The sequence below is a fragment of the Eubalaena glacialis genome, chromosome 8, assembly GCF_028564815.1.
Source record: "Eubalaena glacialis isolate mEubGla1 chromosome 8, mEubGla1.1.hap2.+ XY, whole genome shotgun sequence".
Classification (NCBI taxonomy): domain Eukaryota; kingdom Metazoa; phylum Chordata; class Mammalia; order Artiodactyla; family Balaenidae; genus Eubalaena; species Eubalaena glacialis.
Window position 1 is genome coordinate 7,895,813 of NC_083723.1, and position 26,323 is coordinate 7,922,135.

The following is a 26,323-nucleotide window of genomic DNA, read 5'->3' on the forward strand; positions in this document are numbered from 1 at the left end:
CTGAGCGAGGTTTATCACGGGCAGTGTGGGGCGCCAGTCCCCACCCATGAGGCGAGAGTGGCCCCCAGAGGTGGGGTCTCAGAAAGCCCTGGGAGACCTTGTAAAACGGGGTGAGATGTGGAGGCATTTCACTCCCTGTAGGCACTCAGCACCTCTGCAGCTCCCCTGCTCTGGGCTGACACCAGACCGTGCTTCAGCCACAGCCCATCTGGGCGCTGCTGTGGCCTCATGCTGCCCCAGCCCCCAGGTCGCCCAGCTGTACTGCAGCCCTGCTCAACGGTGGGTTTCTTGGATCACATTTTTTAAATGAGGGGAGATTTCAACTGATAGTACCCAGGTAACAAAAGAAATAACTCAATCTGTGAAGTTTATGATTCCCTGGATGGCAGGAAGCCAGCTGTGTTTTCCTCATACCTATGGGCTCCTTGTTTCCTGTTGTCAAAATATTTTATTCGTGGTACATCAACCCCCAGCCCACAATTGTCGGACCCTGGCAGACCCCGTGTTCTGCTGGCAGATGGCACTAGGACACTGTGCCAGAGCTCCTCGTGTGCCTCTGCAGACACAGACACCCTGCATGAGTGCCCGCCCGTGTCAGAGGGCTCATTTATGCTGAAGGAAATTCACAATGAGAATCAACTTTCAGTAATTGATAGTGCAAAGCCTGTCAATTTAAATTATTTGTTAAAGGGGCTTCCCTAGTGGCACAGTGGTTAAGAATCCGCCTGCCAATGCAGGGGACACGGGTTCGAGCCCTGGTCCGGGAAGATCCCACATGTCGCGGAGCAACTAAGCCCGTGCGCCGCAACTACTGAGCCTGCGCTCTAGAGCCCGTGAGCCACAACTACTGAGCCCTCACGCCTAGAGCCTGTGCTCCACAACAAGAGAAGCCACCGCAATGAGAAGCCTGCGCACCGCAACGAAGAGTAGCCCCTGCTCACCGCAACTAGAGAAAGCCCGCGTGCAGCAACAGAGACCCAATACAGCCAAAAATAAAAACAAATAAATAAATAAATTTATTAAAAAAAATATTATATGTTAAACCCAAACCAAAGGGATCCAGTGTGAGAACCTGAGATCCTCAGCCGTGGGTCCACACCGTGAGTGTAGGGTCCCAGAGCGCGGGCGGGAGCCGCAGCGGCACGAGCCCACAGGGGCACGACAGGAGAGCCAGGAGCATCGGGGAGAAGAGAGCGGGGCCTTTCCAGGAGGAAGTTCCGTGGAGGCTGTGCAGGTGCTGGGGAGAGGCAGGGCCCAGGTGTGCGGAAGTGCAGGTGTGTTCGAGGACCGGGAATCCAGGTGCACGGAGAAGAGGGGAGAAGGGGTGAGCGTGGACCCTGACCACGTCCGCCATGAGACAGAATGCCTGCCCTCAGGATTTCCTCTGTTCCCCGAGGCCGCAGGTGCTGACGGCTGGGGAAAGGCATCTCGGGCTGACCCCGGCGTCACGCACGGCAGCAGGATTCAGGCCTGCCGTGGACCCCGGCCAGGTGCTGCGAGGCTCCTCCTCCACCTCTGAGGCTCTGGGGCAGCCCCCGTGCTTCCAGAGGAGCTGGGCTTCACAAAAGCAAGAAGTCTCCACCAGGATCGCCCGTGCTCGAGGCACTACTGGTTGCTCTGGTCGAATGAGATGGAGGATGACGTCCAGTCACAGAGAGGAAGCTTGAGGTCAGAGAGGGTGGGTGACTCAGGCTCAGACTTGGCCCGTGGGCTCTTCCTGCGTGGCCAGCCTGTGTTAGTTCTTAGGCATTTCCGGGAAGAGGGTCCCTGATCAGGGTCAGAACCTGCTGCAGACTGTGGTCTGGGGCCGTGGTGAGCAAAGAGCGAGGGCTCAGGTCTTTTCTCTCCACCCTCAGGCCTTTCCTCGTCGCCCTTCCAAGGCAAGATGACTGTTTTCAGGTCAGGGGGTGCTCCTGTGTCCAGGCGGCAGGCCCTGGCGTCCCTGCAGGAGCCGGCAGCAGAGCGTGTGGGACCAGCCGCTCTGTGTCCTTGGCAGGAGAGGGCTTGTCCCACCCTTGGCAGCTGCAGGCGACCTCAGTAATAAGAGAGTGAAGGATGATCTCCACTGGTTTCCTCTGGGAAACACAAAGTGCGAACTCACTGGAACTACGTTTTGGTTCTCTTTCGGTGGGTTTCAAACGGTGAGGGTGGCCTGGCCATAGAAAAACCTTTAGATGGCGGGTGTTAGCTCACAAGTCTAATGCAGTCTGGGTTTGGGTTCACTCATGTCGTCTGAAAAGCTCTAGCAGAGTAGAGCTTAAGGAAATGTGTCCATACCCCTTCAGCTGAGTCATTTTGCATTCAGTATTGCGAGATGAGAAAGTTACAGAGATCTGTTGCGAACAATCTTAATATGCTTAACATCATTGAACCGTGCACTTAAAAATGGTCAGGGTGGTAAACGTAATGCTATGTGTTTTTTAACACAAAGAAAGCGAGTACATTTTTAAAGCCTAGAATAATTTCTTAATTGATCTGCTTTGTGTATGCATCTTTGCATCCCTTGGAGTCTCTCAAAGTCATGGACTCCTCTGTGGGTGTCTGCCTGATGCTGTCTCCCTGCCGCCACTTCCCTCCCTTTCCCCTCCCTCCTTCCATGCATGGGGTCCCGATCACACCGTCTGGAAGGGGCTCGCGGTTAGAGTTTCTGGCTGCCCGCTCTGATCATGGCCCCTGAGCTCGGCTAATTTAACTCTCACTTCACACCTGCCCTCTCACTGTCCATTGAAACCCCCTGTGCCTCTCAGCTGCCCAGCCAGGCCTGTACCCACTGAGCCAGGCGGTGAACAAAGGCACGCGGGATCCCATCGGTGTCGCCATGACGACTCTGGATGCTGTTTTGAACCTGAGTTAGAGCGTGTGGTTTCAGGCTGTGTTTAATGCCGACCAGTCTCAGTACAGCTGCACGACGCCTCCTGCCCTCGGGACACACAGGAGCGGGCGGGTGGGACCACGGGGCACAGTGCTTCCTTCAGGGAGCCCGAGGAGGCCTGGCCTCTCATTCAGTGGCCTCCACCTGTCAGGGGCTCTCTGGATTGTCATAGGTCACATTCTCTCTGAAATGCTTCCCCGACTACTGTCCCTTCCCCATGTGCCCAGGGCTCCCCCCATCTCCCTGGACAACACTGGCCTCTGACTGTGCCTTTGCTTTTCCATCACCCCCCCACCCCAGTCATGAGCTCCTGGAAAACAGGAGGAACCAAGAATTACAGTGCGGGGGGCGGACTTCCTCCTACCCAGGCCCACCAGGGAACCAGGATAAAGGAGACTGTGGAGCGAGGGCCAGTGAGCCCAGGCCAAGGGCTTCTGGTGATGTTCCTGTGAAGGACTCTTGCTCTCCGTTTTCTGCCACAGGTGAAACTGGGCTTTCTTCACCAGTGAGGTCCTGTCACTGGAGGTGAACGGCAGGCAGGGTATTCATGTGCCATGAGAGACCCCAAAAAAGAGGTTCCTGCCCAGGGGTCAGGACGGGTCAGGCCCCTTCAAACTGATGCTTTAGGACCGTGAATAGCGGTGGATGGACCGATGCCCGCAAGCGCACATTTAGTGATGGAGTCAGCTTGTTGCGCTGCGGGGAGCTCTGCATGCTTCTAGTTTGGAAAAGACTTCAGAGTGAGAAATGCACGGTCACTGCTGGAAGCTGTTGTTGCAACTACTTTCTTTCATTGCATAAAAGCACATTATAGGGCTTCCCTGGCGGCTCAGTGGTTAAGAATCCGCCTGCCAATGCAGGGGACACTGGTTCGAGCCCTGGTCCGGGAAGATCCCACATGCTGTGGAGCAACTAAGCCCGTGCGCCGCAACTACTGAGCCTGCGCTCTAGAGCCCGCGAGCCACAACTACGGAGCCTGTGCGCCACAACTACTGAAGCCCACGTGCCACAACTACTGAAGCCCATGCGCCTAGAGGCCATGCTCTGCAACAAGAGAAGCCTGCACACTGCCACGAAGAGCAGCCCCTGCTTGCCGCAACTACAGGAAGCCCGTGCAGCAGCAATGAAGACCCAGTGCAGCCAAAAATAAAAATCAATAAATTAAAAAAAAAAAGGCACATTATAAATCTGAGAGTTGATGAATCAGTTCCTTTTGCTGCAGCGACCCTCACCACACAAACAGGCAGATACGGGTGCCCCATGTGGTCACCTTGACGGGCGTCTCCCGACGTCCCTGAGAGGCCTGAAGTTACGGCCTCTCCTGCCTGCTCTGGACCACCTGGGCCAGCCTGCAGCTGTGGTTCTCAACCCCTCAAGCCCATGGTTCTGTTTTTAGAACATCTGTTTTCTGATGCCATCTTCACTACCCTGAAATCAGTCATAGCTGATGCAAACTACTTAAACACATAATTTTAAAAAACCTATGTAACACCCTAACACTCGTGTTAAAAGGATAAATAAAAAGAAAGCAATTTAAAATAAAATAACGTGCATCTCAAGGTGAAAACCCTTGGGCAGGCCAGCCTAGGAAACAGAAATCACCCCCTCAGATCTTTTTTACTGGGGAAAAATGCACCTAATGTAAAATTTACCATTTTAACCATTTAAAAATGTACAATTAAGTGGCATTAAGTACCTTCACAATGTTGTACAACCATTACCACTGTCTAGCTCCAGAGCACTTTTGTTATTTCAAAAGGAAATCTGTACCCATGGTCAGTCACCCCCATTCCACTCTCCCCCAGCCCCTGGCAGCCCCTAATCTGTTTTCTGTCTCTAGGGATTCGCCTCTTCTGGACATTTCACATAAATGGGATCGTATGATATGTGGCCTTTTGAGTCGGGCCTCTTTCACTCAGCATAAGGTTTTGCAGGCTTTAAGGCTGAGTGATATTCGACTGCATGGACAGCCCACACTGCACTTATCCAGTCATCGCTGGATGGTGACCTTTTGGTGATTGTGAATAGAGCTGCCCTGAACGTTCACGTGCAAGCATTCGTTTGAACCCCGGTTTTCAGTTCTTTGGGGTAATACCCAGAAGTGGAACTGCTGGGCCACGTGGCAATTCTTTTGCTACCTTGCCAAGGAGCTGCCCCCTCAGATGTTTGAAAGTCCGCCTTGGAGACCCCCGGAGGCCAGTAGTGACCTTCCTTGCCTTTTGGTTGCTGTGAGGCTTTTTACATCTGTGCTTTAAATTACAAGCTTACTTTGAGTAAAACCTGAGCGTATTCCTGAAATTTCTTATAGTAGAAGGGTATGCTTCCTAGCTTTTTGGGCACAATCATTTCCCTTTTAAATATGTCATTCTAGAGGAGATGCTACCACCTAACCAAGCACTTTGGAGTTCCCCAGTGGAAAGGGTTTTCACTTTCGCAATCCAAAAGGTAGGCTTTTTTACTCGGCCTCTTGGTGTGCTTTTGCTGGAGCCCGCTGGTCTCGTTCCTGTACGCTTTCCTAAGGCTCTGGGGTCGGTCGGGTCAGACAGGGCACCCCAGAGGGAACGACTGCTCCTGCTGAGGTCTTCAACATCATTCTGCATTCTGACTAGGGATTTCCAACAGGTGTCACCCAGCTCTTCAAGAATATACCCTGCCGGTGAATCAATCCCTATTTCAGCTTAAGGGAGGAAAATCTCCTTAAATCATCCTGGGAACATTTAAGCTGGGAAGAGTGTTTGGGCTTTTTGTTGTCATTTTCCCTTTTCCACTCTCTCTGTAGAGGATGCACATGTTTATTTGAATGAGCTGAAGTCAGGAGGCCTCAAACTAACTCTGGAGCCAAGTAATCCAAACGAATCCTTGGTGATTGTTTTTGCTCCTAGGAATTCGAGGGAGTTTCCAGAACCCATCCATGCAAGCCTTGATGATGCAGGCTTCATTCTTATATGATCGTATAAAGATAAATAAATAGCTTAAGGGTGCTTCACCTTGCAGTGGCCCAGATAGAAGATGAAGGTCATGTTCTAGGAGCTCATGAATTTCCACCTCCTTGTCAGAGCAGGCGTTGGCCACCTGGCTGCACAGTGCACTCACCCGGGAACTTGACAAAACGCAGGTGCTGAGAGTGGCCACACAGCTTCCGCCTCCAGAAGGTCTGGTTGAATTGGCCTGGGTCGTGGCTCGGGGGTCAGAATTCTTCTAAATGCTCCCCACTTGTGTAACTCCAGTGTGAATCCAGGGTTGAGACCAGCCCTGGTTCTCGAGCTTGTCTGTGTATTGGAAACGTGGGAGTTTAAAAAAAATGCTGACACCTGGGCCTCACTCCCGCAGGTTGTGACTTCACAGGTAAGGGGTGAGGCCTGAGAGTCAGCATTTTTAGTGTGATTCTGATGTGCGGCCACGTTTGAGAATCACTTTCACATTCGTGTTTCATCTTGGGCCCGTGTCCCAGTCACCTGGAGGCTGACCCACTGTGTGGTGAGGCAGGAGAGCTTCCCCCTGCTGTAGAACTTCCAGGACAGGCGGGTGTCCTGTGCCAGAGGTCTGGGCAATGACTCCCTGTGCTGGCCCTACCGTAGGTGCAAGCCTTATTTGGGCAGGCAGAGTGGGTGCTATGACCCCACCTCGCTGCTTCTCAAGTTCCTCTTTAAATAGGATCAGATAGTCGCCCGGATAAATCTGAATCTGCCCTAGCACAGTGCAAGGAAAATACAAGTGTGCTCTGAGTTACCTACGACCATGTGTCTGCACTCTGTTACATAATTGGGAGTTCACTGTATTTCGGTGCAGAGTAGCCAAGGGGCTCCTGGCTTTGTAAGATCCAGTTTTCTAGTATTTTTACAGTTTTCTAGTTGTCTGAGAAAGTCGCCGCTTGCACCTCTGTTGGCTCAGGGGTGAATTGGCGACCACAGTGCCACCCACCTCCCTAATTAGGCTGAGTTCAGTGCTAGGTGCTAAGTGCTTGACGGGCACCCCGCAGTCTTGGCCTGAAAACCCCACTTCTCCAGGGCTCAGTGGGGGCATCCGGGTGCCCCTGTATGAGGACTGGCTCTCCTGCTCTGTCCTCAGCACCCCCGAACGTTCCCGCACTGACCCCATGCCACTTTCTTATGGTGACCCGTGTAAGGTTGCAGTGCCCGGCCCCGATCTCAGCAGGGCTCCATCCCTACGAGTGGCCCGCATGACTGAATGACCAAGCCTTGCTTGTCTCTCAGGCTCAGCGAGCTCCTACGTCCCATAGGGAAGCTCAGCCCCACCCCCCAAGCCTGGCTTGGGCTGAGGCAGCGCCTCAAAAAGCCGGATGCCCTCAGGCCCAGCACGTGTCCTTGACCCCAGCTCCACCTGTGAGTAAAGTGAATTGTTAAAATGCTGAGATTCTCAGGTCTTTGGGAGTGGCAATGAGGGGAACACCTGGGGACACCCGCCCCCCTTTCCGGCGTGGGTAGGTGGGTCCCGAGGCCTGGAGTGCATCGTGTCCGGTGGCAGGAGGAAAGGAGAGTGGTCTGAAGACCAGCATAGGGACTGGCCAGGAGGGGGCCGTGTCTGGTTGTGTGGCCATTGCAGACCACGTCACAATGCCACGTGTTGGTGGAAAAAAGCAGACCCCGAGGACGAGACTGGCAGGCAGCATTCTGTACAGGAAGAGCTGCCCCCGCACCGACCCTCCACGGAGACCACGGCTGAGAGTGTGAGCGGGGCTCGTGCGGGGACGTGCGGGTCACTGGAGATTGTTGGTAACTCTGTGGTCCTAGGTTGCCATGGTTTCTGCACTGAACCCTACCGCTTCTGTGACTTGGAGCGTGGTGGTGTCCTGGGGCGTTTTCTAGTGGCCGCACCTGGGCCGAGCAGAGCAGAGGCAGGGGCACCGCCTCCAGCTGCCCTTTGCCTGAGGAAGGCCCGCGGGAGGGGGCAGTTTGCCGAGCCACCTGCAGGGTCCCAGCCGGCACAGGCACAGGGCTTTAGTGCAGCGACTCTGTCCTGCTTTCATTCAGTCTCCTTCTTCCTCTTTTCTTGGATCTGATTTCTCTACTGAAAAGGAAAAATGTGGTCATGGCCGGATTTATGGAGTGGATTCTGGAATACAGTTCAACTCGTCAAGTGAAATGGAATCAAGGCCTTCCCTTGGGAGGGTGGGCAGCCTGCATCCGGCCATTGTTGGATGACCCAAGGGGTGTGGGCCCCCGCCCAGCGGTGCTCACGTCCCAACCTCGCGGACACCCTAGTCCTGCTCTCTTTAAGTTAAGGTAACTTGTACAGCTCTGTGAGCTTATTGGTGCAGAAAGCCACCTCCCATAGGGTTGTCTCTGTCTCTGATGAGAAGATCCAGCCACCACACACGGCGGACTTGTCAGAATGATAGGTTAATCAAACACCAAACACGTTTGTGTTTGTGGATCTTCACATAGAAACTAAATACAGGCACAGACCTCAGGCATGTTGCAGGTTGGGCTCCAGACCATCGTCATAAAGCAAATATCGCCTCAATAAAGTGACTCAGATTTTTCTGGTTTCCCAGTGCGTATAAAAGTTATGTTTATACTATACTGTAGTCTATTAAGTGTACAATAGCATTATGTCTAAAAAAAAAAGTATACATACCTTAATTTCAAAATACAAAACAAAAAAAGTAATTACAGTAGTAATATCATAGACCACTGATTACAAGTTACCATAGCAAATATAATAATAATGAAAAAGTTTCAAGTATTGTGAGAATTACCAAAATGTGACACAGAGACACGAAGTGAACAAATGCCGTGGAAAAATGGTGCCGATAGACTTGCTTGATGCAGGATTGACACAAACCTTCCATTTGTAAAAAACAGTATCTGCGAAGTGCAGTAAAATGAGGTGTGCCTGTACTACTACAGAGTTAGTTCTACTAGAATTAGAACTAGTAGAGAAGAACTTGGGAACATCTGTGAGGTCAACTCGGAGTTCTACAAAATGTAAAGAAAACTTATTCTTCTTAAAGATGATCTGGATCTTGTTTTCCTGATTTTAAAAGTAAGACCTATTATTAGTGAAAACTTCGGAAGATATATTGGGTTGGCCAAAAAGTTCGTTCCGGTTTCCCGTAACATCTTACGGAAGAACCCAAACGAACTTTTTGGCCAACCTAATAGATGTTTTTTAAAAAACTATTCACAGTGCCCAGAATTCCACGACCCAGAGACGGCCTCTTGTGAACATTTTGGTACATTTTCTTATTTTTAAAAATCAAAATGAATTCACAGATATACTGCCACATGCTCACTTTTCCACGCTGCTCTTTTTCACGTAATGTTTTAGCATGTTTTCTCCCTTCACATTCCATCAAACAGGATTTTCAGTGGCTGCATGAATCTTCCACTGGCGTGTTTGGTGGCTGCAGTTTCCACATTTGGTTCTTGCTGTGGGCTTGTGTCCTGCACTGGCTTTTGCTGCATTATGTCATTGAGCCTGGACCAGACTCAGTGGTGACGGTTGTCCTCATTTCATCCCCGAGACGTCTGTCGGACCGTCCGGTGGGCACAGAGGCAGAACTGCTCCGCGCTTGGCCAGAGGCGGCCTGCCCGAGCGGGCCTGGGAGCCGGCGTCTGCCAGCGGGTGGGCCTGGGGTCAGATGCCCTTTGCCCAGCCCCACTTCCACCGTCAGGCCAACAATTCTCGGACAGGAAGGCCTTTAAAACCCTCCTCCTCCTACCTTTGGTCCAGGCTGCTCTGTGCTCACCTGCTCTGGGAACTACACCCCCAGCCAGTGTTTTTACTCAAATGCCAAAGGGGGCTTTTCCAGAGATTGTAAGGAATAAGCCATTGTTAATCTGAAATTCACTTGAGGGGTAGAAGGATTTGAGAAGCAAAGCGGGCGTCAACTGCCCCTTGGCACATGGGCGAAGGAAGGGTCCCCGATCTCAGCCGGTGTCCCTTCCATCATCCGCGTTAGCTATTATTAATCATGGAGGTGCCGACAGCACCACTTGTCTGTGTGGGTGGGCCGTGCCTCCCAGGCCTGTGGGCCACCGTCTGCACTGAGCAGGCTTTTTGAGGTGGGAGGGGACAGTGTCACCTCCTGGCTGACCCGCCCCTCGCTTGGCACTGGTGGGCGATGACAAGCAGCCCTGGGGGAGTGGAGTGTGCAGTGGGGGGTTTTTAGTCAGCTCCGCGGGGTACCACACCCCTATCTGTAGCTTGCTGTGTGGGATAGGGCAGGTCTCAACCCGAGACCCCATTTTCCTCTTCGGCAGAAACGACGCAGTACGCCGCCTGGCGGTTGTGAGGCAGCCTGGCTCTGCTTCCCGCTTTCCTCCCGGGCAGAGGTGGGCACATGCGGGCACACCCCGGCGCCGCGGCTGTGTCGTGCACCCCTCCTCGTTTCTCCAGGAGCATCACCCTGGGGTCGGGATGGTGCTGGGGACCCTCCTGTCTACACTGCACTCTGATAGGAGGGCAGGGTCTGTCGCCTGCGGAGGCCTAGCCTCTGATGACCGTGGTGCCTGTATCTTTGCCTCTTTGGGAAGGGAAGACACTCTGCGGGGAGAGCGATGCTCTGTGTAGGTCACAGCCTGGAAACGGGGTCCCCTGTGGAGCTTGTGTGCATGCCCCGACCCCTGCTCTCCACGTTGGCCAGGCCCGTCCTGGCATAGACCCTCAGTGGCCGCCTGTGACCACACTCTTGCAGGCCGGGAAGCGGTGAAGTATTGATCCATGATTATTGAAGAATGAAACCCCTAACTGCTGAACCACATGCCCTATTACTTAGGTTCAGTGAAGGCGCTTGAGGTGGTATTTGATACAAAGAACACCTTACAGGAGAGATTTTTAAGTGAAGAAAAGTCTATGTGTTATCTTCATTTGTGCCTGAGAGAGAGAACATCAGGAAATGGTTACAGACCTCTGTATTCCATAAGGACATTTCTGGGGCCACTTACGGACGCTGTCTCAGGGCCTCATCTGGAGGAAGCCCAGGACTGAGGCCACATGTGGCTCCGAATCAGCTAAAATGACAGACTGAGTTCCCTGGCTACTCTGAAACTAGACTATTACAGGAAACCTGAAGAGAGGTTTTAAAAGTCTAGTTAACATAACGTTGTAAACTATACTTCAATTAAAAGGAAAAAAATCTAAGTTTCCTTCTCTGGAACTCCCTTCTCAGTTCTGCATATTCCCTCTTGGGCCCTAGTGCCACCTGGACATGTTTTTATAGCCGGGCCTTTGCAGTACATCCTCGAGGCTGTGCTGGCTGGTTTTTATACGCAGGGCCATCCACGGAATGGGGCCTCAGTTCCTGAAACCCTCTGGTTCAAAGGTCAGGGCTGAGGTCACGGGGCATTGAAGTCGGGGAGCATACCCACACTCTCCACACCTTTCTGGGGCTTCATGCCACACAGCGTGTTGGAGTGATGGCAATGTGTTGTTTCCACAAAACACCATTTATTATCCTGCATGTTGAACAGAAGCTGTCTTCCCGTCCCCAGATCCCTTGTCCGGAAGGCTTTGGAGCAGTGCGGGCTCTGGATCTCTTGGCTGTGATGGGCTGCAGGTGTCAGTTAAAGGGCCACTGAGCACCCAGTGCGCGATTTGGGTGGAGGTGTTTCTTTGGATGAGATGCTCCGTGCTCTGTGTAATCCCTGCAGCCTTGGAGGAGGGCGCTGGCACTCCCCCAGCTCTCAGGGCAGCCAGGCTCGCATGGGCCCCGTCTGTCCCCACTCTGCACCTTTGTTGCCCAGGTGACAGCACGCGAGCCCGTGCCTGGGCCCCGATCCTCCGGGGGGGCCAGCCTCTCCCTGCGGCCTCACACCTCCCGGCTCCCCCTCCCTCGGTGGCTCCAGATGCCCATCCAGGGGCAGGTCTGTGGCAGTCAGGGGCCAGTCCTGCAGCGCCGGTCTCATGGAGGGAGCAGGAAGAGGGCCACAGGATGGCGGTGGCGCTGTGTCAGTGTGCCTGTGTTAAACGCGTTTCATTTCATCCTCACCCCAGTTTTTCTCTGCAGGGGAGAAAAGGGGGCAAGCATTGTGCTCATTTTTCACATAATGAAACGGGGGCTGGAGGGGTTCCTGCAGCTGATCCCCCAGCTGGTGAGGGTGGACGTGAGCCTCCAAATCCCAAATCCTAGTGCCCTCTCCCCTCGCCCCTCCAGGCCGGGTCTTAGCGGGCAGCTGTTGGAAACGGAGGGAGGATGTCAGGAGGGGTGGAAGGATTCTGGGAGGGGCCGGCCACTCGGAGACTGGGTTTAGATCTCGCCCGCTGGGTCACCAGCTGAATGGCACTGAGCAGATGTCCTCCTGTGTGACACGGAGGGCTGTGCCCGGCTGGCCTCTGTCCAAGGAAGGGACCCTCGGGAAGCTGGAGGGTTTGGGGGGGGCGCCCTCGAAGGAGTCCCACTCCTCTCCTCACTGGACACAGCTGTTGAGCGTTCTCTGTCTGTGGACGGAGCTCCCTTCAGGCAGCAGCCTTTGAATTCCACGAAGCTTCTGAAAGGCCCTGCAGAGGGAGGGGCACGAGGCTTGCCGGGGTGCTCACGTGACAGCGTGTTCACAGCCGTGGGCAGAGTCTCTCCAGATGAGCCACGTGCGCATTGGTAATTTAAACCCCACTTTTAAATGCAGTGTCATCGTGACCGTCACAGTAGGGATTACATAGCTTAAATCTGAACTGTAGGGGAAACCCTTAACACGTCTGAATTTTCAGAGGACATCATCGTTAGAAACATTGCCATCCTAATAGCCTGCAGCAGGTTTCCCAAACCACCAGTCGTGAGATTCCACAGGTGGATTGCAGCCCCCGACCCCTCCCCCATCCCCCATAAAGTGAGTCTTAGCTGGTTGGAGCAGGGCTGAGAATCTGTGACATTTCTTGCACTGGACAGTGGGACAGCGAATGCCGACTGTTGGTGCTTGAATTAAGCTTTTTTTTCCCCCCAGGATTCCTCGCTGTTAAGAACCAAGGTGTCACGTGCAGGGTCCTCACTCAGCCCTGAAGCTCTGCAGGTGGTGTGGCCTTCAGGCCACTCTGGCCCCGACTGGGGCGGGCAGACAGGGCTCGCAGACAGCTCTGGCATGCTGTAGGTCACACCCAGCCTGGTCGTATCCCAGAGCCCTGGGTGCCCTCCTGGTGCCTGGTCCTGCCCAGAAGCCGGTTCCGGAAGGAGTAGGCTGGCTCGCAGGAGCTGCCGGTTTCCGGGTCTGCTTCCTCCCTGCCCCGTGAGTCTGAGGATGCCCCTCGGTTGCACGTCCACGTGCAGCAGCCCCCGTGGCTCCCCTGAGCAACCAGTGTGGACCAGCTATGAAATACAAAGTACCTTTGACACTTTGAAATAAAAAGTGTACAGGTTAACAATTCTGATAGCACTATACCTGTATACTGGGGTTGAGCGTAAACAAATAGATGATTCATAGAGGTAACAAAGAACGGATAAAATTTTTTTTAAAGATGCAGGACAACATATCAAGAAGGTGACCGTTTGTGTAGGCAAATGGATATTTATGTTTGTGACTCAAGGAAAGATTTCTGTGTCTCTGGTCTGAGTGGTTGTTACCTCCTTGGTGGTCATAAAGCAAGGTGCAGGCACTCTGACCCCAAAGTTGACCGCAGATGCCCTGAGAAGGGGAAGATGGATTATGCGGGCAGAGGTCTCAGACTAAGTCCCAGGACCTGCGGCCATGAGGGGGCCCACCCTGGGTTCTTTGAAGCTTGACCACCACCAAGAATCTTTCTTGCTCACTCAGTGAGGGGAAAGAAGCCTCGATCCTGGGTCCCAGCCTTTCTCTGTCCCTTCTGCTTCTTGAGCACCTCCTGTGTGCCGGGCCCTGTTCTAGGCCCTGGGGGACCAGCCAGGCACGATTCCCTGGTGGAGCCGACGCTGGGAGAAACGGACAGGACACGGACAACGGCAGTTCACACAGTTAGCAGGATGAGCCTCGAGAGGGTCACGCTGGGTGAAAGACGTCAGACACCAAAGGACGTGGAGTGTGTGATTTCATGTACATGAAGTGTCCAGAATAGGCAAATCCATAGAGACGGAAAGTAAATTAGTGGTTGCCAGGAGCTGGGGGTCGGGAATGGGGAGTGAACGCTTAATGGCTATGGATGGGGTTTCATCTTGGGTGATGAAAATGTTCTGGAACTAGGAAAAATAAAATAAAGAATGCCTCTGAGAAGTTTTAAAGTCAGTTTTAACTGAGGGTCAGTGCTCTCCTCCATGATGAAAGCGCCTGCAGCCCACGTGTCTCTCTCCTAACAGGTGACGAGCCACTGGGCGGAAGATTCCGGAAGCTGAGCCTCGAGCAGTATGACAACGATTCTGGGGAGCAGCCAGCCTTCCCCAAATGCGGCTGGGGAAAGACTGCCAGTGCGGAACAGGCCCCAAGCCTGGCGCCTTTTCTCTCTTCAGACAGCGCCAAAGAGGTATGCACACCGCCACCCAGAACCCGGCCTGAGCCCCGTCCCAAATCGCCAGTTCAGTTCCCCACCCGCCTTCGTCCCCATCTCACAAATGAAGTTCCTCCCTGAAGGCAGGTGGTGTTGGGGAGAGCCCAGGTGTGCATCAGCCGGGATCCTGGGTGGGATCCCCGCTCTCCCGAGAGAGCTGTGCGGGCGTGCACCTCACTCACTGGGGTCATCTGAGCCTCTGCGTTCTGATCTGTAGAATGGGGATGAGGGGCCCAGCATGCAGGTGGGTCGTGAGGGTAGAGGTCTCAGAGCTCCATGGGTGGACGGCAGCAGCAAAGGGCAAACAGAAGTCATCGCAAAGGACCCCAAGTCCCCAACCCAAGGCCTCCTGGCGTCCCCGGGAGGGAGGAAGAAAGTGGGTCAGCGTGGATGTGTGCTCTGTGGGGAGATCTACAGAGCATCTTTGGGGAGGCGTACTTAAGGCTTTTATTCAGAATTGAAGTAAGACAGGTTGGCAAACCCCCAAACGATGAACCCTTTGAAATTAGGGTTTCATTGACTCTCAAGGTGGAAAAGTTGGAACCCAGAATAGACGAGAAAAGAAAGTCACCAGTAGTCTTAACACACACACAGAACCAGTGTTACTATCTGGGCTATGTCCTGCCAGCCTCTTTTCTGTGCCTGTGTGTTTAATTCATTGGGTGTCTTACGTACCTGTGAACACACTACAGGTGACGATTCTTTTACCTGCTTTTTTCACTTAACGCTCGCTTTCCCTCTGCTGCACAAACTCTCTGCTAACTCCACCTATGAGCTGTGTAATGTTGGCCACAAGACACTTGCCTCCACCTTGACTGTTATTGAAGCTTCTTGCAGTTTTCCGTGGCTGTCTCCTGTCCCCAGTCTCAGATGAGGGTTGACTTAGTGGGTGCCAGGGGCCCCCAGCTGTCTGGAAGCGGCCTTCACCTGACCAACCCCCCTTGCCGGTATCAGGCGGTGATCACCACGTATCCCCCAGAGCTGGGTGTGATCGACGGCAGGATCTTCTCTCCAGCCAGCAGTGTCAGTGCGTCCATCTCTCCCACGCCAGCATTTCCTGTGTCTCCGGAAACGCCGTCTGGTAAGAAAGAAGCAGAGGTCATGGTGTGCAGCCCCACCCCTTCAGGGAGCAGAGGGGAACAGCCCCTTACTCTGCTTTCTCCTTCCAGTGACAAGAAGCCCACGTTATCCTCCGTTCAGCCCATCCGGGCCGCAGATGGGCAGCCCCAGCAGTCTGTACAAAGCAGCTCCTGGTAAGAAACCCACCTCCCTTCGTCTGCTCTGGATGTCCTCTCATGCAGAAATATTTCCACGTGTGTCACATCTCAGAAATGTGGCTCTGGCTGGGGAAGGTGCAGGGACACTGCTGTGCAGCCCGCTGGGGTTAGCAACGGTGTTGAATCTCTGCCTGGCATCCTGCAGGTGTGCTTCTATTTTCTTCTGCCCACTGAGCACTTTCAAGCGTTGATGCGGAGGGTCGTGGTGCTCTCAGCAGCCGAACATCGGTGCTTTTCAACTCCTTGTGGCATTACTTGGAGTTGAAAGAAGAAACTGGAGCACCTGACCCACCCTTTTCAGAGAAAGTGGGGGCCACAGAGAGCAGCGAGCTCCCCGCTCTGAGTGGCACGGCTGCCCTCGCCTGCTGCCCACTCACACAGACCTGTCCTGGCTCCTGATGTTCTCGGCCGCCATCCTGGATCTCCCCAGCGAGTGGCCGCTTCTGGACGGGTCTGCTTCCTCCCTGGGCACGTGCCATACTTGCGGGGTCGAATTTGTCTGTGCACCGGCCCCGGGGAGGGAGTTAACGCAGCGGTGGTGGGTTCCTCAGCACCCCTTCCTGGTATGGACATTCCCCACCTGCCTTGAGAGTCCAGGACGGGCCTGGCCCTGGGCAGGTGGGGAGGGGATGTAGCTCAAGCTGAACTTACACTTGAAAATCGCTCTTCTCTGTAATTGTGGATTCCTTATGCGGCTGCTTTTCTGCCCTGGGGAAGCTGAGTGAGGGTAATGGAATCACTTCTGCTCATTAGATGCACTTTTGTTGGGGGGGAAGCAGACATTGTGTTTAAATCCCACCTCTTACGCAGGGGAGGTTGTAGTGATGACAGCTAGCTCCATTTTCCTTCTTTTTCCAGAGAAAACGAGATCCATGTGTCATTTAAGAGAGGGGCCATTTTTCTTCCAAAATTTCCTTTTTGGTTTTAGGACCGTAGATGCTTGCTTTTAGCATAGAACTAAACTGCACGTCTTTCTTAGCAGGTGTGACTGAAATGAAGGGTAAGAAGAAACGTGCGCTGTGTTGGTGCATTTGTGTGTACGTGTAGGAGCACAGCATGAGAAGTGCCTGTGTTCCTGTGTGTGTGGTGCACGGACTCACACACGTGAAGCCGTGTGTCTGTTCTTCTAGTTTTAATAATTTAGATAGAAGCAGAGGGACATGCCTCCATTTCCACACAGCCCCCTCCTCCCTGAGTCGACCGCGATTAATGGCTAATTTGAACGTATTTAGTGGATTCCGGCTAGAACCCAGCCCTCTGACACGGGATTCAGTCAGATCCCACCACTCCAAGACCAGGTGCATTGGAAACATGCTGGTGACAGCAGTAGAGGGTGGATGTTAAGCTTGAGGAAAGAACGTACCAGAGAAAACCTTCAAACTCGCTAACAGCTCCAAACGTGGGCCGCTAGGGCCGTTGTGTGGAGCATCACGAACCCTTCCTGAACTTGAGAAGGGCCTGGGGGCTGAGCGAGGTCGGCGTGCCCAGTGTGCGACGCGGGGCGACTGTCCCGGCCTGGAGCATCAGGACCTGGGACAGGCGTGGGCTGCATGGGCCAGCACGTCCACGTGTGACAGTGCGGCCCTGCACATCCAGTGTGGATTAGGCTTCTGTGCAGCCAGTGTGTCTAAGTAACTTTGGTGTGCAGATGTCCACACGGAAGAAGTAGGGCTTTGATTTCAAATACAAAAAGCAAACATGTGAAATTGGAGCCGTTTAATCTTAAGAACACCTTCCGAGTCTTCCATGTTTTCACTTCGGCAGTCCCTGAGGACGTTAGCCCAGGAAGAGCTCAGAGACACACCCACAGCACTGACTGGGGGCCCCATGTGCTCTGCCCAGTCGGGGAGTGGGTGGTGGCTGACCCCTGGCACACAGCGATGGTGGTGGCTCACACTTAGGGACTACCTTCACCCCTCTTCTTTACAACAGGATTTCTTCAGTCTTGCGGTCATGTTACAGGGGCCTTGGTTCCTTTACCCCATTTGCACATGAGGACATCGACACAGGGAAGCTGAGCAGATTGCCTGAGCTCACAGCCAGCAGTGGCAGAGCCAGGATTCCATACCTGTCAGCCTCACTCCACAGCCAGGGGCTTTTTATTCCACATTGTCAGATTGCAAGGGCTTGTTTTTCACTTTCCTCATCTAAGCTGGTGGAGACAAAATGTCAGTACTGAAAAAGCACATGGAAAGTCTTGGAGGTCCTGGATTTAAGTCCAGTCGTGGAATAAGTGGGACTCGTATACTTGGTGACCTCTGAACCTGTTTCCTCATCTAAAAATATAGGCAATAACACCTCATTCATGACCACTGTGCAGTTTCAGGGCTGTAGTATCTGTGAGGTACCCAATGCCTGGTTCTGCATCACTTTGAGCTGGATACCAACTGTGTATAAATGAGAGTATTGGCTTTAAATTACCATTGGGAAAATGGCTTTGGCTTCCTGGAAGATAGAGTAGACATATTTTTCCTTATTTATCTTGCTAAGTACAACTGAGAACCCTGGGCAGCAAATAGAAAACAAATGCAGGAAGACTGAGGGGTGGGGAAGAGATGGCAGACTGGCCATGGGCCTCGGGATCAGTGGGCCTGAGTGGACCACATCCTGGGCCATAAAACAGTCTTCAGCAGATTAAAAAGAATTGACACCATACAGAGTGTGTTTTCCAACCATAATGGAATCAAACTAGAATTCAGTAACAGAAAGGTAACAGGAAAATCTCCAGACACCTGGAAATGAGATGACAAACTTGCAAATAACCCATGAGTCCAAGAGGAACTCTTACGGGAAATCAAAGAACATGTTGAACTGAAGAAAATGAAAATAAAACATTTCAAAAGTGATGGGACAGAGCTAAAGCAGTACTGACAGGAAAATTTATGAAAGTAAATGCATACATTGGAAAAGAAGAAAAGTCTGAATGAATGAATAGTTGGAACTCCTGTCTCCAGAACCTAGGAAAAGAAGAGGAAAATAAACCCAAGGTAAGCAGAAGGACAGAAACACTAAAAAATATAAGCAGAAAGCAGTGCAATTATAAACAGGGAAACAGAAAATAAACCAAAGAGATGATTCTTTGAAAAGATCAATGAATTTGACAAACCTCTAGAAAGACTGACAAAAAAGAGGGAAGACACAAATTGCTAATATCAGGAATGAAATAGGGCTATTGCTGAAGACCCTGTAGACGCCAAAAGGACAATAAGGGAATATTACAGACAACTTATGTAGTGTTTAATGATAAGCACAAATTGTAAACAATGTGAAACAGACCATTTGAATACTCTGTAACTATTAAGGAAATTGAATTGGTAATTTATTAAACTCCCCAAAAAGAAATCTCCAGGCTCAGATGGTTTCACTGGGGAATTCTACCAAATATTTAATGAAGAATTAACACTAATTCTACATAATCCCTTTCAAAAAATAGATGAGGAGGGAACACATCCTAATTCATTATTTGAAGCTAATGTTGCCCTGATACCAAAACCAGACAAAGGCAGCAGCAAAAAAGAGCAAAAAAGATAACTATAGACTAATTATCCCTTATGAACATAGACACAAAACTGCTTAACCAAATAGAAGCAAATAGAATCCAGTAATATATAAAAAGAAGTATACACCATGGCCAGGTGGGACTTATTCCAGGGATGCACGACTGATTCAATATTTGAAAATCCATCAGTGCAATCCACTGTATTATCTGGATAAAGAAGAAAAATCACATGATATCAATAGATGCAAAAGAAGAATTTGACAAAATTCACGCCCATTAATGACTAAAAACCCCAGCAAAATAGAACGGAGGGGAACTTCCTCAACCTAATAAAAAGCATCTACAAAAACCCTACAGCTAACACCACTATTATTCCACATAATGCTGGAAGTTCTGCAGGGGCACCATGCAAGAGTAGGAAATAAAAGATAACAGATTGGAAGGGAAGAAATAAAACTGTCCCGTTTGGCAGATGTCATGACTGTCCATGTTGAAAATTCTAAGGAATCTACTAAAAAACCTCCCAGAACAAATAAGTGAATTCAGCAAGGTTGTTGGATATAAGATAAGCACTCAAAAATCAATTATATTTCTATATGGTAGCAACAAACATGTAGAAACCTGAATTTAAAATACAGTGTTGGGACTTCCCTGGTGGTCCAGTGGTTAATAAGACTTCGCCTCCCAATGCAGGGGGTGCAGTTTCGATCCTTGGTCAGGGAGCTAAGATCCCACATGCCTCGCGGCCAAAAAACCAAAGCATAAAAACAGAAGCAATATTGTAAAAAATTCAATAAAGACTTTAAAAATAGTCCACATCAAAAAAAAAAGTTAATAAAAAAATAAAAATACAGTGTCATTTATAATAGATCAGAAGTGAAATACTAAAGTGTAAAACTAACAAAACATGCACAAGACTTACATGCTGAAAACTACACAGTGTTGATGAAAGAAATAAAAGAATATCTAAATAAATGGAGAGACATGTTCATGGGTTGGAAAACTCAACCTGGTACAGATGTCATTTATTCCCAAATTGATGCATAGTTTTAACACAATTCCTATCAAATTCCTGACAAGGTTTTTTTGTAGATATAGACAAGATAATTCTAAAATTTATATGGAAAGGCAAAGGAACTTGAGTAGCTAAGACAATTTTGAAAAAGAATAAAGTGGGAAGAATGGATTTGCCTAATTTCCAGATTTATTATATAGCTACAGTAACCAAGACTGTGTGGTGTTGGTGGAGGGATAGACACAGAAACCAATAGAAAACCCCAAAATAGACTCATACAAATATGCCAATTGAGTTTTTTGAAAAAGTTGCCAAAACAAGTCAATAAAGGAAAGATAGCCTTTTCAACAAATAATGCTGGAGCAAGTGGGCACCCACAGGCAAAATAAATAAATAAATAAACATTAACCAAAGTCTCACATCTTATACAAAAATTAATGTATAATGGATCAAAAACTTAAATGGAAAATGGAAAACTATAAAACTTTTACCAAAAAAATAGGAGAAAATCTTTGGGGTCCAGGCTGGGCAAAGGCTCTTAGATTAGCACCAAAAGCATGATCCATAAAAGGAAAAATTGATAAATTAGACTTCATTAAAACTGAAAATTTTTGCTACGGAAAGAACATGTTAAGAGGATAAAAAGACAAACTGCAGACTGGGAGTAAATATTTGCACTGTGAATACTCAGCAGTAAAGAAACAAACAATCCAATTAGAAAATGGGCAAAAGATACGAAGAGACATTTCACCAAAGAGGATGTACAGGTGGCAAATAATCACATGACAAGATATTCAGCATCATTAGCCTTCAGTGAAATGCAAATTAAAGCCACAGTGAGATACCACTACAGACTAGTCAGAAAGGTTAAAAATAAAAATAGTGACAGCACCAAATGCTGGTGAGGATGTGGAGAAACTGGAACTCTCATGTATTGCTGGTGGGAACGGACAATGGTGCAGCCTCTCTGGGAAAGAGGTTGGCAGTTTCTCAAAGAAACTAAACATGCAACCACCATGTGACTCAGCAATTGCACTCCTGGGTTTTTGTCCCAAAGAAATAGACTTACACTCACACAAAAACCTGAACAGAAATGTTTATAGCAGCTTTATTCTAAATAGCCCCAAACTGGAAACAACCTGGGTGTCCTTCAGCAGGTGGATAGATAGACTGCAGTCCATCCACACCATGGAACACAGCTCAGCAATGAAAAGGAACCGGAATGTTGATGCAGCAGTGGTGCCACACCTGGGTGAATCTTCAGAGCAAAGCCATTCCCCAGAGTTTGCATCCTGTATGGTTCCACTTACATAATATCCTTTAAATGGCAAAATTGTAGAAATGGAGAACATATTAGTGTTTTCTAGGAGTTTGGAGGGGGTAAATGTGGAGGGGGAGTGAAGGGGTCCTTGTGGGGTGGGAGTGTTCTCTATCTTGACTGTATGAATATCACCATCCTGGTATAGCTTAGTAAGATATTACCATCGGGGGAAACTGGATAAAGAGTATAGGGGATCTCTATGTGACTGTACCATGATCTCAACATTAAAAGTTTAATTTAAATCCCATTGGGGGAAATGGTGTGGATGTGGTCGAAACAGTATTTATTGGCTGTGAGTTGACAGTAGTTGAAGCTGGTGACGTCTTCACAGAGGTTCATCATACTATTCTGTCTACTTTCGTATTTTTTGGAATTTTCTATAATGAAAAGTTAAAGTATAAAATGAAGGAATACTTGGTGTGGAGTGGACCTGGGTGCAATCTGCCTGTGTTTATTGAGCACTTCTGTTCCACAGTGCTCTGCTGGGTTGGTGTGAGCCCAGAGACCCAGCCCTGCCCTCCTGGAAGTGCAGTAGGTATAGCAGGGACGGACCCAGTGATCCCACGACAGGGAAGAGCCCAGGACAGGATGATGGCACTCTGCCAATTTGTATTGGTTGTTTACCTGGTGAGGAGGTCTGAGGGTTTGATGGGTGAGTAGGGTTAAGTAGGAGTTAACTAGGTGAATGGAGGGGGGCATTTGGAATGGAGAAACAGCAGGTGAGGGCCTTGTGGCAGAGGGTACTGCGGACCAGGACAGGATGGAGACGGGGGTCTGGAGGGCAGTGGAGGGGTGAGAGGAGGCCCAGCCGCAGCTGTTCTCTGCAGCCACAGAAGATGCGGGTATGTCTTGAGACGGGGAGACAACTGCTCAGATCTCTGTTTTCACACATTGGTCTGGCTGCTGTATGCACAACAGCAGTCCGAGTAGGCAGTGGTGCGGAGCACCAAAATGGTTTCAGAAATGATGGGAGGAGGTGGGTTGGATTTGTGGGAGATTCGGGTGGTGTAATCAACTGACCCTAGCAGAATGCATTTGGGCCTTTGCAACTATTTCTGATTTTGTTGCTATTAATATTATGATGTCAGTTATGTTCTGGCTTCTTTTAGTTAGTATGCAGTTAGTGCAACACTAACTACATAAAATTCCTCTGTGTGTCTTATTACATCAAACTGAACTAGGTACCAGCTTAGTCAGTGTAAACCCAGATGTGTCAGGTTATTTCCCAGACAACCAGCAGACAAACGTTGGGGAGAAACAGAGCAGGACACCAGTTAAAGGTGGTAGAGACAGATTTTATTTGGTACTATTGCAGCAGGGGAAGGAGCTGAGCTCAAATTCTAATGCAGCAAATACAGCCAAAGAGCAGTGACAGGGTCAGGGGATGAAAAGTTACTAAGAGGAACATCAAGGAGAGGGAGATTCTTGCCAAACTGGCCCAACAGGATCTTGCTGAAGACCGGCAGAGGGCTTAGACATCAAGGAGGAGATGAGGAACTTGATCAGAGAGCAGGCAGGGGGGATGACTTAGCAGAATCCTTGCTGAAGACTGGGCCCTCGGAGGACAGACATCAAAGGCCAAGGTCGAGGCTCCAGGACCCTGTCTCCGGTTTGGTCAGGGAGGGAGAGTTTGTCTCAGGAGAGGCCCGTGTTATCCCCTGTAACCTGGCACTGTACCTTTGCCTGCAGCTCTTGCCCTCTGCGCTGGGTAGCACACATCCTGTTCTGTGTCCCTCCAGGTCCTGTGGCACTTAGTTTAAGCCCCCAGACTCCAGTGCCAGGGGCCCTGGGAGTCTGTCTGGCTCGTCCCCGCCACAGGCGCCTCATACCCACCCCTCACCTCTGCAGTAAACAAGCAAAGTAAAGTAAAAGCAAGCCGAGGTTGGTGATGGGTGGACCAGAGCCCAGAGTAGCCTGCCCTTCCCCAGCATGTGCTCCTGTTGCCTGGGCCTGTGCCTGGAGAGCTCCTCTTTTACATTGCAGTACCTGCCCCAGGAGAGTGAGGGATATTTAAATATTTACTCAAATAATGACTACTTAAATATGAATTCACATACTGTAGAATTCTCCTAGCAGTGTGTTGTAACTAGAAGAGGAGGCCGTAACTTGAAGGACTGGGGACAGGTAGCGGGAGATGGCAGGGCGGCGGTGGGTGCTGGGAGGGCAGCTGGCACCAGGATATGGACCGTGCGCTCCATGGGGAGAGACCAGCAGGTTCTACCCACCTGGGACCCTCAAGGAGGCGCCTGGAATGGCCGCCCTCGGGACTGTACGTTCAGTGCATCCCTGACACAGCCTACATGACACCCCGGGAAACACTTGTCTCCGGGACCACCATCCTTAGAAATGCCAGATGTGAGTCTGTGATCCTGTTATTTATAAAAAGAAATATATATTTTGTTTTCCTTATTTCTGGCACCAAGCTCCTAAAGCCTTTGGAATTTCTTAAGTGATTAGAGCATAACGGTATTTGTGATGTTAATGAGGTGACTTTTGGAAAGGGTGGAGGGCAGGTTGCCAGGGGAACCAACCTTGTGATTAGAGGGTTGGAACTCTCAGTCCCACCCCCCTGACCTCCAGGGAGGGGAGAGGGGCTGGAAGTTGAATCAATCTCCAGTGGCCAATGATTTAGTCAATCCTGCCTATATAATGAAGCCTCCAGAAAAACCCAAAAGGACAGGGTTCATGCAGCTTCCCAGCTGGTGACCACGTGGAGATTTGGGGAGAGTGGGGTGCCTGGAGAGAGCATGAAAGCTCCATGCCCTTCCCCATGCCTTGCCCTGTACATCTCTTCCATCTGGCTGTTTCTGAGTTACAGCCTCTTATAATAAACTGTTGATCTAGTGAGTAAAATGTTTCTCTGAGTTCTCTGAGCCACTCTAGCAAATTATTGGAACCCAAGGAAGGGGTTGTGAGCACCTCTGATCTATACAGCTGGTTGGTTTGAAGGGATGGCGGTCCTGTGGGACGGAACCCTTAGCCTGTGGGCTCTGACGCTGTCTCCAGGTACATAGAGTTGAGTTGGATTGTAGGGCCCCCGGCTGGTGTCGGAGCCTTGCTTGTTGGTGTGGGGAGCCACCCCCAACATTGAATTGGGTGCAGAACATTTTAGAGCCTCAGAAGGAAATGTGTTTCTTGAAAACAAAAATATTAGTAAGAGTTTAAGTAAAGGGGTGATTTAATCTCAATCCTCATGTAGGCAAAAGAGAGAAAATTGTGAAGATCAAGATGTAAATTACTCTGTCATTCGTAGCTGAAAGGCTAAGGAGTTCTTGATGATATTTTCAAAATAAATGGGAAAAAAATATGAAGAAAGGTTTCACTAAAAATTTGTTTCTGTTATATCTCAGCTTCCAACTAATCCATAAGAGATTTTTTTTTAATTGAGGTAAAATTCACATAACATAAAGTGAACCATTTGAAGTAAACCGTTCGTTGCGTGGAGGACCATCATCTTTATTGAGTTCCAGAACATTGTCTTCACCTGACGGTTTTGCAAGTGGGATTTAGGGAACATTTGGGGACTTTTGGCTTCAGTGAGCGCCATTAACGGTTAATGTTAGTTTACTGAAAGAGAAGGCCTTTTTTTTTTTTTTTAACATCTTTATTGGAGTATAATTGCTTTACAATGGTGTGTTAGTTTCTGCTTTATAACAAAGTGAATCAGTTATACATAGACATATGTTCCCATATCTCCTCCCTCTTGCGTCTGCCTCTCTCCCACCCTCCCTACCCCACCCCTCTAGGTGGTCACAAAGCACCGAGCTGATCTCCCTGTGTTATGCGGTTGCTTCCCACTAGCTATCTATTTTACGTTTGGTAGTGTATATATGTCCATGCCAAGGAGAAGGCCTTTATACATTTTGCAGCTTCTAGTTCGTATACCCTTGTTCTGGAGAGAAGGGCTGGTGTTTTCAGGGCCCTGCCTGGGGCTGTGGGCAGAGACGTGAAGGTGGAGGAGGAGCTCTGACCCAGGGCTACTCTGAACTGGCAGGAAGGAGGCCCTGGCCTGAGGGGTGCAGCGTTTGCTTAGTGCTGTTGCGACCTCTTGGAGTTGGATTCAAAGGGTAAAAATGGGTGATGTTTGCCAGAGGGAGGGAGAAAAGGAATATCCAGGAAAGTCTTGTTGAGAGAGAGGGGGAGAGAGAGAGAGAGAGAGAGAGAGAGAGAAAGAGAGAGGTTACTTTGAGGCAATGCTTTATTTTTGTTTAAAAAAAAAAAAGTTGTCCTTCTTCAAAGCTTGACAAATTGCAAAATGTTTCTACCAGACCTCCCCTTTCTTCCTGTACCCAGCTCAGTTTTCTTTTGAAATTTTACAAACTTAATGAGAGTGTTTATAGTAGGAATAAAAGCATGTACTGAATGTGAACATGTGTGACATTTATAGACGTCCCTGATTACTTTGAATTTTGCAGAACCTAAAAAGCTCGTACATTTATATATGTATATATAACATGTTTATATTTAGGTACATATGTGTATATAACTACGTATAGGAATAGCCACATCTGTGTACACATGGGATACACTTTGCACTCCAATTCGTGCAGAAGGACGCCTGCTGGTGAATGTGACCCCGTGTGACTGCCATGGTTAGCAACTATTGCTACCCCCATTGCTGCCCCAGATTTAGAAAATGGAAAACAGGAAGGTTGACAGCTTCAAAATACATTTAAAATTAAACATCAGTGTCGGGCTGCTGGAGGTCAGCGTGCAGCGCTGGGCTGTGCGTGTGCAGTCAGCAGTAGTCTGCAGAGATGAGAGCACTCGTTCACTCGAGGGGAATGAAGCTCAAAACATACAAGATGTTGGCATTCTGTACTGACACCTCATCCACCAAACAGGCCGGCTTGGAAGTGTCCCCACGTGAGCCGATGATTTCCCAACCACGATGAATGCCATCTTTTGTTTGCGTGCTTTGAGTTTAAAG

General features: G+C 50.0%; 1 protein-coding gene across 10 annotated transcripts in view; it reads left to right on the forward strand.

The window, feature by feature from the left end:
• TNS3 (tensin 3) overlaps positions 1-26,323 on the forward strand; it is a 233,158-nt gene that overhangs the window by 161,989 nt on the left and 44,846 nt on the right. For all 10 annotated transcript variants that reach the window (XM_061198352.1, XM_061198346.1, XM_061198351.1 and 7 more), the window contains 3 exons: positions 14,094-14,257; positions 15,236-15,362; positions 15,451-15,534. In XM_061198352.1, coding sequence (XP_061054335.1) covers positions 14,094-14,257; positions 15,236-15,362; positions 15,451-15,534 — 375 coding nt within the window. The remainder of the gene's footprint in view (positions 1-14,093; positions 14,258-15,235; positions 15,363-15,450; positions 15,535-26,323) is intronic.